Raw genomic sequence first — 12,092 nt, 5'->3', positions numbered from 1 at the left:
GTCCATATTCATAGCAAGAACCAGGTAAACATTTTAGTATCATCAAATTGTAATGATTACACATTTTCATAAGTGATGACACATATCTGCGAGAACTATCACCACCTCTTGAGTGAGACCCCATGCATTATGCCTACTTGGCTTGTGGCTGCTGGTGACAGAAGCAACAGTGAACCGTGCTTAACTAACCATGCACAGGCTGTAGGGGCATGTACTGGGTGCTTGAAAGTTCGTGATAAAGGTCGGCATTCTTATCTCCTGAGAATATCAGTAACATAAAGCATTTATTATCTATCACACAGAAGTGGGAAAGTGACCATGATCCAAGTCAGGGATCAAACACTAGCTGGCTGTTAATCCAGTGTGGTGCAACAGAAGATGTGGAATACTCTTTCCTAATATGCATGGAAGTGTATCAGATAAAAAGGACTATACAGACTATAAAATGAACTTCAGAGTCAAAGACTCTACATAGTAAAATGTCAGCACTACAAAATTACAGAATGATTGGAATAGCTTAAGCTAAAAAAATTTTTTTGTTATATTTGAAAAAACATGTTCTAGCTACTAAAAGTTTGAGTATAATTCATGGCAACACAATGTTCCTTTAGTATATATGGAAATGATGCTACAGAATCTTTAGTCAAAAGTTGTACTGAGATTGAAATTGTAGTGAAAGGTTTTTAAGGATGCATCTTCTCTATCTTGACCAAGGGTGCACATTTGTGACATAATTAGCTGCAATTGAGGATACAATCTGGGCTCACACAGACTGGATCAAAGCTAATTGGACTTTGTGGCAAATGAACTCATGACCTAGACCTCATTAGTCATGATCTAACCAACTGAGTTTGTGGGCCTAGAAAATACATGTTGGCAGGAGATATTTACTTTGAATTATTTCTGCACTTAAACTGGCCCTATAATTCTAAATAGTCAACTTTAGAGATGCTGTGTTTCTAAGGTTTTGTGAATGAATTCACTTATCTCACATTTACCTTCTATGTAGAAGACCCTAAGGGCATTGATGAAGCAGTTTTAAAAAGCACAAAGCAATATGCAGAATTCAAAATCACCAATAGGAGAGGAAAACACAAAAAAACATAAAAAAATTACAGCACATAATTTTACAGTAATAACTAAAATTTTTTATGATCCAAGCCATACCCACAACCTACACTGCAACTTGCTGCAAAGCTGGGTCCTTAACCTATTGAGGGAGGACAGGGATAGAACCCGCATCCTCATGGATACTAGTCAGATACTTAATCCAGTAAGCCACAGCGGGAACTCCAGTAATAACTAATATTTATAGAGTGTTTACAACTTCTCGGAAGCTAAACAAAACTCTTTTGATAAGCTAAATACCTCCATGTTTCATAGATGAGAAAAGTGAAGCAGGTTGCGTACCTTTCACAAAGTCACACATTAGTAGTCACTTCTCTCTACCTTGAGGCAATGATCAAAGACTGTGACAGAAACTAGAGAATTAACTCTCTTAACACCCATTCCAACTGTCCTCTTCGCTTGCCACCATCTACCACACAGACATAAAGGCTACAAACCTGCATTCCTAGATTCCTCTGCAGCTGGCTACTGCTTTGTTACAGAGTTATGGCCAATGACATATAAGCAAAGGTAGCTGGGTGTTTCTGGGGAAGCCTGTGTGTGTACATATTTTATACATGCATGTACACACACACACACACACACACACACACACAAACACACACTTACATGTATCCTCTTCCCCTTTCCTCTTCTTGCTGTCTGGAATATAGATGTGATGATTGTAACCAAAGAAGATTTACTACCATACCAGAAAATCTTGGACTTGATATTCCTGAGGTGCTAAACTGATATCAGCAATGGACTAAGAGGAAGTACAGTTGTGGATGTTTCCAGAGGCTCATTTCCTGTCATCTTTAGGTAGCTTAGCACTAAGCTGGCTCAGCTGGTCTGAGTTAATCCTAATAGAAGAACAGACTGATGGAACTGAGCTTCAGAGGCACCCACTCCTCCTTTGTAAGAAAGCCATTTTTTTCTACTACTTAACCAGTTAATGTCCACTGCCCCTGCTCCCTAGAAATATGTAGCACTCTGGGAGCCAGAGACCTTCTACTGGAGCAGTTTTTATGGCACCAGTCTAGCTAGAGAGGTCTGCTTTATGCCAGTTTGTAAGATTTTCTTCAATAAGACTTATTTTATATTTGTACCACAGAGTGCTTGTTATTTGTACAATATGCTACCTCCAGATTTCTTTTACCTGACAAAAATCAAAGCCCCAATTTGTTTAAAACCTCTATTTGTCAGATTGTCTTGGATTCTTAGTTGACAGAATGCTGTAATAAATGAAAAAATAAAATGTTATGGAATTGAAGAGTGATAAAAGCCCTCCAGTGAGGTCTTATAAGGCTTTACCTAGGATGTCTTTGAACTGGGGGGAAAAACTAGGTAGCAAATGGTACATGCTTGAACAGGTAGAGTGTATAATGCTTTTTTTTTTTTTTGGTCTTTTTAGGGCCACACCTATGACAAATGGAGGTTCCCCAGGCTAGGAGTTGAATTAGAGCTGTAGCTGCCAGCCTACACCACAGCCACAGCAACACCAGATCCTGGACAAACTGAGTAAGGCCAGGGATCAAACCTTTGTCCTCATGGATACTAGTCAGATTCGTTTTGGCTGAGCCATGATGGGAACTCCTATAATAACTTTACTCTGGGGTTCTTGTGACAAATAGATCACAGGGAAGGATGAAGTGACAATACAACTGAGTGACTTCTAGCAGAATCTAGAATCTAAAAACCCATTTATTTTCCCTGATAGCATAAAGGTTCAAGTGGCATCTCTACTTTTTTCCTTGCTATAGATGTCAACAGTGGTTTGGATTTACAGTACAGACTCCAAAAGCAGGCTCCATGATGTCCTGGCCTCACACAACAGGTAAAAAAATATTCACAGTGTGTCTAAATACATAAAGCATATAGATTCGCTAGGGAAACAAAAATTTACTGACCCATTATTATATGCGTGTCACCTAAAAAGATATAAGTAAAATAATAAAATGACAACAGTTTGCATTTAGGGAGAGTTCTTTGTATGATAAACATAAATAAGCATTCATGGCATGATGCTGGAAGAGAAAGTTTGGGTACAGTGCTGCCTTTACTGTACAGGGGAAGAATATGTTAACTGCAAAAGAGTCAGGGTCCAAGTCACAAAGGAGGGGGTGCTGTGTCAGTCTACAGAGATATCACTACACTGGGTATAGCAGCTTGAGAAGAAAAGAGAGAAGGCAGAGAATGACGCAGAGAAAACAAACCACAACTCCCAAAATAGTGAGGCAAGAGAGGGGAATACTTGGCGAAACCTACACAGCCGGTTGTTCCTATAAAAGGTACAAGATGAAGAAGGAGAAGTAGGAAGGGGGAGAATCCCAAGGTGGAGAGTTGAAAAAAAACTCTTCTATTAACAGTAAGTAGCTTTATATTAGTTTACAGGAAACACAAACAAAAAAAATCACCTTATTGACAAAAAGTATAGGTTTTACAAGATATTATTATAATATAGAAATCACCAACAAGGGGTAAATTTTTCTCAACCTAGAGAAAACTATTAAATGGCATAACTATGTTCATAATTTAAAATATCCTTCCAAGGTTAAGTGAGAGGAAAATGAGCACATGTTCTTAATAATCATAGACGAAGCTCTACACGGCAGCTGAATTTCAATAATTCTAGTAAAAAATCACTGTGAAAGTAAGGAGACAATTTGGGATCAGTGGAAGGTGTCAGAAAGTATGTTACTCTTCTCTAACCGAGTGGGAGAATGAAAGACTGCACACATAGACTTACATTGCTCCATTGGTATAGACAGTATCGCTGCCTTCCACATACTGCACCTGAGCTGGATAGACATGCTGGACCTGCTGCACAGTCTGTACCTGCTGCACCTGGAGAGCAAATATGAGGATCTTGGTGAGAGGCAGATATGATAGAATGAAGATACAGCATTAGATTTACTGCAGCAATTTCTCTAGGGTGTTAATAAACATGAACATGTTTTATGATGAAATCTATTAGACTCATGCTAATTTCAAGCTGGTTCATGCTGGGTCCAAATCAACTGCAGCATTTATGCTGAATAAATTCTTTAACATTCCTGCAGGTCTATATGTTTATATACATTTCAAATATTTAGGATGAAAATTCTGAAAAGTTCCACGCTTATTTTGATGACTTATGAAATTCTCTTCACCTGGTTTGTGAATGCTAAATTTATTTTTATTTTTATTTATTTTTATTTTTATTTTGTCTTTTTGCTTTTTCTAGGGCCGCTCCCACGGCATATGGAGATTCCCAGGCTAGGGGTCTAATTGGAGCCGTAGCCACTGGCCTATGCCAGAGCCACAGCAGCGCGGGATCCAAGCCGTCTGCAACCCACCACAGCTCATGGCAACACCAGATCCTTAACCACTGAGCAAGGTCAGGGGTTGAACCCACAACCTCTGGTTCCTAGTCAGATTCATTAACCACTGCACCACAACAGGAACTCCCTAAATTTAGTTTTTAATTAAAGAAATTCATGAAAGGAAAGTTTAAACACTTGAATATAGGAAAAATACTACAATAAACCCAATGTACTCATCATCCAAGATGAATAACTATCACTATCACCAGACCTTCCCCTTTAACTCCTCAAAGGATTATTTAAAAGGGCAGACCTCATATAATTTCACTGGTAATATTTCATTTTTTTCCTAAGAGAAAAAAGCTACTTTTAACATGAACACAATACTAACACACAAATAAAAACTGAAGATTCCTTAATATCATATAAAATCCAGTGATTTTTCAAATTTCTCTAATTATTCCAATATCTTCTTATAGATGGCTTATTTAAATCATATCAAAACTAAGTCTACATGTTACTTTTGGTTGATATTTCCTATCTTTCTCTTCTATTTTCTAACAGTTTCCCATCCTTTTTTATACCTTAACTACCAGTTATTGAAGAAGTTGGATTATTTATCTTGCAGAATTTCTAGAATGCTAGATTTGGCTGATAGCATCCCTGAGATGTAACTTAATAAATTCCCCTATCTCCTGAATGTCCTATAAACTGTCAGTTAGATAGAGAGCCTTGAATAGGTTCAATTTTTTAAAAGCTGTGTGCTTCCTACTGTATTGTATAAGTTGTCATAGAATAGCTGGTTGTCTCTCTTTCTGCAACATTATTTGATCAGGGGGTTCAGGTGCTGTCAGCTGAATCCATTGATTATAATGTTTCCTATCCCTGTTTTACCTAAGGATAGCACTTGTTAATTATGACAGTTTTCTGAGATATTATTATGTTTTCTTTTTTTGGCTGCCTCAGGCATATGGGGTTCCCAGGATCAGATTCAAGCCACAGTTGCAACCCATACCACAGGCGCAGCATTGCTGGATCCTTTAACCCACTGTGCCAGGCTGGGCATCAAACTTGCATCCTGGCACTGCAGAGATGCTGCTGATACCACTGTGCCACAGTAGGACTCCTAGAGATATTTCAACTATAAAAGTTACAATCTTATGGTAATTTGATTCTGTTATTCCTCTTCATTTTTATTAGTCTTCCATAAAATAATTCCTCTCATTAATTATTTTGTTACTGTGAAGAAGAGTAGGATAAATATACAGTTCATTATTTACCAGTACACAAAATCATGATTTTTTCCCCTTAACTCCCTCCCCAAGGTGAGAAATGTGGTTTTTACTTTGATTGTGCTTATATGCTTATGATTCTTAGCTTTTGAACATAGTGTATTTGATGTTTTTTAAACACAGTAGTCATTTCTTTCCCTAAAATTGTCCCATCTTTGACCAATGGTAGTCCCTTCAGAGGGCGTATCTTTTGACATGACCACAATAACTCCCATGCTTTCTGTTGTGATAATGTGTTCCAGACTTATCTCTTACATTTCCTGACCGAGTTCTGGAATCAACCATTTCTTCAAAAAGCCCTGTTTATTATTTAGGCATAATATAAATATGTCAAAGCTGTTTGGGAAAACAACATATTAACAGGAAACCTGTCTGACAACTTCATGATTTCTTCTACAGAAATATTCACCATCCAAAGAGTTGCTGTACAATATTATTTTTAAACATACAGTTTCTAAGAGCAAGAAGGTAGGAAGAAAAGCATTAATGATTGTGAAATGTGAGGTAATTAAATTATGGGAAAACCATTCTGTGGAATATATAAAGTCAATGTTAAAGAATAAAGTAAAAAAAAAAAGGAGTTTTCGCTGTGGCGCAGCGAAAACAAATCTGACTAGGAACCATGATGTTGTGGGTTTGATCCCTGGCCTTGCTCAGTGGGTTAAGGATCCCGCGTTGCTATGAGCTGTAGTGTAGGTTGCAGATTCAGCTCAGATCTGGCGTTGCTGTGGCTCTGGAGTAGGCTGGCAGCTGTAGCTCTGATTAGACCCCTAGCATGGGAACCTCCATATGCCACGAGTGCGGCCCATAAAAGACAAATGACAAAAAAAAGAAGAAAGTAAGATTGATTGATATGTACTTTAAAAGCAAGATCTCTAAGATACATATTTTAAGTGAAAAAGTTAATGCTGTTGAAAAATACAGTAATTTGATTTATATGTATTTTGATTTATATGTAATTTGATTTATATGTATATATCTGCATATATGGGCCTATTTTCATATCAAACTGTGGACAAAATATGCAAAGCAATGTTTTCAGCCATTTCACAGAAGATATCATACAATTATGATCCTTAAAAAAGGGAAATAAATAAGATGAACCCTACAAAGACCTTGGATTTTGATCTGGATGCAATCAGGATGCAGAGGAGGAAGAGAGAAACCAATTAGAGCATCAAGGTATCACTGAGGTAAAGAGATAGATACCGGAATTGGGAAGGCTGAGTCACCTAAAATTTGGGGGAAGTATCACGGAGGGTGTTAATCAGAGAAAGAGATTCAGAAATGTTCACAGAGATCCCCTTGAGTCTGATGCTGAACACTAAGAGCACATGTATAGAGTGCTGAGATGCTCAAGTTCTGACCAGTCATAGTGATATGACCTTACTGAACACCCAGGGCATTCTGTAGAAACACCAGTAGGGCAAAACCTTAGAGGAAACAAAAGAAGAACAAATGGAACAAATAAAATACAACAAGAAGTTAGAGTTAAATGTAGCTATATCTATAATTACACGCAATGCATAAGATTTAAATCTTGATTGTCATAATGGGTAAAAATGTAAAATCTAACTATACACGCTTCACCAGAACACACTTTAAATATACAGAGAGATACAGGTTAAAAATAAAAGGATATGAAAAGACAGCCTTTGCAAACACCAATCATAAGAAAGACAGAGCTGTTACATTAATATCATTCAAATTAGACCTAAAGGCAACATAGATTACTCAAGGATAAAGAGGGAAATTTCATCAATAAAAGTATCAAGAAATAATACATTTAATATATATCCTATATGTCTTTTCATCTAAGAATAGTTCCTAAATAACATGAAGCAAAACCTGAAATAATCAAATGTTCTTAATTGATTTCCTTTGTGGGGGCCAATATGGTATGGTGACAAATTCAGTTAATTCCTAATTGGGAGAACTGATTTTAAGTCTTTTAAAAAGACTTTAATTAATTAAAAATACTTAATTAATAAGACTGATCTTAAGTCTTCATGCTTACATTGCTATTTATATATTGAGATAGTCAATTCACCTCTTTAAATAATAATTTTTTATGTTATAATAAAAATTGTATCTTCTCTATAAGGGATTTTTGTAACAATTGAAAACCATTAAATGCATATATAAAGCATGGCCTATGCATATATGATAATTTTAAGAAAACCTGAATAATGAGAAACATTATCAAAAATCTTCAAAATAACAATCTCATCTTCTGTATCTGTGCGATTTTCATCTTTATATTTCACTTGGTTTCAGCCATAAATATGCATAAGAAATGTTCATCAAGGGTTCCTTCAAAAAGCATGAGATTCTATAAAAGCAAAATGAAAGTCAGAAAGTATCAAGAATCTTGGAAAAGAAGTCTGGATAGAGGCTGGCTAACTTATCTAGGAAAGCAATACATAAATATATCCCTTGATTACACTGACACTTTATAGGACAGGGTAAAAACAGGTCATAATTATTTGCATTATCTACCTGCAAATATTGTTATGTTTTTCATTAAAGAACTGATAGCAGAAGACCAAATTAAACGCTGAAAATACTGAATTACAGCATATTTTAGAGGTAACACAATTTTCATTAGTATCCTATATGTATGGATTGTCTACCAATCATTAGAAACTGAGCCAAAGAGGCCTATGAAACAATTTAGTGATGAGAAATGGAAATGAACAAAGCATCTATAGTTTGTCTCAAGGGTATGATGACAGAGGAGGAAGTAAAAGAGGGGTAAAAAAAAAAGAAAAAGAAAAGCGAAAGGAAAAAATACTTTATGTGTTAATGTCTCATTTCACCAATAAAAAGTTAAGATTCTTCAAGATTTTTATTTAGTTTTTAGTTGAGGGTTATTTGATTTTCTTTATTTTGGGGGGAAGGGAATAGTGGGGCTCTATTATCAGTAAAGGTGCAATGGAAAGCCAAAGAAATGCTCTCTTCTACTTCAGATTAAATCATTCAGCTCCAGAAAGAGAGCTATGTCTATGGAATCATTCTACAAAGACTTACAAATCCAGGCACAGGATGGAAGTGCAGAGATAGAGTTATATTTATTCTGTAATGAATTCCCAAAGATTCAACATGGTGTAAAGACACTGTAAATATTTATCGCTCAATAATTAAATAATGCTTTACACCTCGCAAAGAAAATGCCCGGTGAATATTTGTGAAGTTTATAGTATTCTAAATGTAGATAAATGTGGATATTCATCTATACAAACAAACAAACAAAAAAAACAAGGAATGCTTATTATTCCAAAATGAATTGCTGTGATTACTTTTAATACCCTTTAAAATATCATTAAAGACCAAAGGTATAAATTTTAAAGAAAGTTGTATGCTATTTTCTCTTTCCTAAAATAATTAATTGATTCACTTTGTTCAAATATTATTCAATATTGTTATGTTAAAGGTTAATTTCTGTTTAAATATTTATTAAATTTTTATCTATTATAAGTTTATTTTCTATTTTATTCGCCATAAAGTTCCTATTTAGTGTAGGAACTATTCAGGTAGCAATGCTGAAAGAGATGAGGAAACTAGAATTCTGTAGACATGTTATTACTGTTCCCAGTAACTGTATTTTCCATCCATCTTTGTGAAATATATAACTGTCACATTTTACTGCCTCCCCTATACAGGATCACAGGGGAGAAGAAGGAGATGATAAATAAACTAAGTAGGAAATTAATTTTCTCCTAATTTCACTGTCTTTCCTCGTGTTTCCAAAGAGAAGGGAACAAATACTTTTCACCAGCTGAATTTTAATAGACAACAAAATGGTGAAAACATGAACTGAAAAGAGACAGACAAAAGTGGAAATAACAGAAATAATCAACAATTTACACAATTAACTGTTCAGTTAATAAAAATGACCTTGAGCTAATTTCAAAGGTTACCTTGTACATATCAGAATGTTGGTGGTAATGAAGTCTAACCATAGCAACATTCTCTACAAGAAATTTATCCATTCTTTGTCAACTGAAGGAAAAAACTATCCCCCAATATAAATATATGTAACAATGTATTTACATTCACAGACACTAAATGAATTAAACAGCTTAATACTCTGTTATTAATACATATATAAATGAAAGCACCTCATTACTATTCAAATGTAGTATAACAAACATATTTGCTGATTTTTGTGCATTTTTATAATTCTTATTATTTATAAAAAGAAGTGAGTACCAAAACATACTACATACCACAGGAAAATACGCTAGCTGAACAGAATCAATTAGCGTATTTTGAGGACAAATTTATACAATATGTTGTTTTGCATGTGCTTCAAGAAAAATAAAATGAATCACACTTCAAAACAGAAATCCTTTTCAATAGTAAATGAAATCATTTTTAATTGTTAAGCCTATTAGTCAGCTAAGAACAATATTACTCTTTTTATAAAAACCTCTTTATTGTACCAAGGTATTCTTTGCCTTTCTTGTACAAGAGCATTCCTTACACATTTGGTTGGCACCAAAAACTTCAAATCTTCATACTTAGCACTATCAAAAACTGCATTAAGATGATTCTAACAGACCCACAAGAGATATGAAATTGCTCTTAGTGGATTAAAAACGTGGACTCTTAGAATAGCTATGTTAGGAGTTCCTGTTGTGGTTCAGCGGAAGCGAATCTGACTAGTATCCATGAGGACATGGGTTTGATCCCTGGCCTTGCTCAGTGTGTTAAGGATCCGGCTTTGCCGTGAGCTGTGGTGTTGGCTGAAGACACGGCTGGGATCTGGCGTTGCTGTGGCTGTGCCCTAGGCCAATGGCTACAGCTCAGATTCAGCCCCTAGCTTGAGAACCTCCATATGCTGTGGGTGCAGTCCTAAAAAGACAAAAAAAAAAAAAAAAAAAAAAAAAAAAGCAATGTTAGAGGCTGTTGTGTGACTGACAGTGAAACAGAAGGAAAAGGTCCGCATGGAAACTGCTGTTATTAAAAGGGCAGAGGGGAAGTAGGACATCCAGAGTAGCAACAGAGAGTTAATTAGAAAAGCTACCTTGCAAGAAAAGAGAAGGAACATAACTAATTCAATATTTCTGGACCAGTAAAACCATAGGGAATTGAAGGAAATGAAGAAAGATAAGTCAACAAGTTCAACAGGTACAGTGTGAGAAGAAAAGATGCGACAAAAGAAAAGAGCATAAGGGAAAAAATAATTCCCTTTACAGGAACAAGTTATGGGTACAGAGATCAAAAACCTAAAATCATTTCTTTTCAATTTTGGTTAAAAGTAAATTATCTATTACAATGCTATTTAATAAATCTTGCCACAAGAAAATCTTAGAAATATTTTAAATGTTCAAAGTAATTTGCATGCACCTGATGTTTATACTTTATGATCACAAGGTCACAGTGAACAAAGAGCATGACTAAATGACAGGACAGGTTAGGAAAAAAAAAATGTAACTTAAACTCTCTCCTTGTTCTTGCTGCGAAAAGAACAAGATTCCCTACATCTTTAAAGTTAATTTACAAAGTTCTCCCTGGGATATTCAGTGATAACCACAAAATTTCCTGTTTAATCTTCTAAGACTGGTAGCCCTCCACTTCAAAGACTGTGATGAATGTAAACTACTAAAAACCTGGGTATTGTTCATTTAATGACAGAATTCACTTTACATAGAAAATGGAATTTGTTCATTTACATTGTGAATTCATTCCCTTGCCCTGTGTTTGTTGACTCTCTCACTTATAAATTATGTGGTTTCTTTTTTTTCCCCAGAAACACTCTAGCGATATCTTTGGATATAACTTTCTTACAGTAAAAATGATGCTTCTAACACATTCAAAACTAACAAATCACAAAGCCTGCTTCTTCAACAGGGTTAGAGTTAAACATAAAACTTATAGGAATTATTTACTAAAACTATGTGATTGCCAAAGGCAACTACAAGTTGTCAAAAAAAGGTTACACTTGGCCTTGTGAACGCCAATAATGTGTCCCAGCTCAGTCTCTCATACTTCTGACCATTTGATTTTTTCTTTTTAACTTTTTGCTGTTTAGGGTCACATCAGTGGTATATGGAGGTTCCCAGGCTAGGGGTAGAATTGTAGCTACGGCTGCCGGCCTAGACCACTGCCACAGCAACCTGGGATCCAAGCTGTGTCTGCAACCTACACCACAGCTCATGGCAACCCCGGATCCTTAACCCATGAGCGAGGCCAGTGATCGAACCCACAACCTCATGGTTACTAGTCAGATTTGTTTCCACTGAGCCACAATGGGAACTCCCCCTGACCATATGAAAATGAAGGAATCAACTGGGAATGAAATAGTTCAATAAATCATCACTAACTGCCTACTATCTATCTTCCTGCAAATACCTGATTACTATCAAAGAGCAGGAAGTACATG

General features: G+C 35.7%; 1 protein-coding gene across 8 annotated transcripts in view; it reads right to left on the bottom strand.

Annotated features, from left to right (window-relative positions):
- Positions 1-12,092, bottom strand: part of RFX3 (regulatory factor X3) — a 306,963-nt gene that overhangs the window by 119,563 nt on the left and 175,308 nt on the right. For all 8 annotated transcript variants that reach the window (XM_021064195.1, XM_021064186.1, XM_021064169.1 and 5 more), the window contains one exon: positions 3,857-3,954. In XM_021064195.1, coding sequence (XP_020919854.1) covers positions 3,857-3,954 — 98 coding nt within the window. The remainder of the gene's footprint in view (positions 1-3,856; positions 3,955-12,092) is intronic.

The sequence above is a fragment of the Sus scrofa genome, chromosome 1 (assembly GCF_000003025.6).
Source record: "Sus scrofa isolate TJ Tabasco breed Duroc chromosome 1, Sscrofa11.1, whole genome shotgun sequence".
NCBI classification, from domain to species: Eukaryota; Metazoa; Chordata; class Mammalia; order Artiodactyla; family Suidae; genus Sus; species Sus scrofa.
This window is presented reverse-complemented; position numbering and strand designations above follow the sequence as displayed.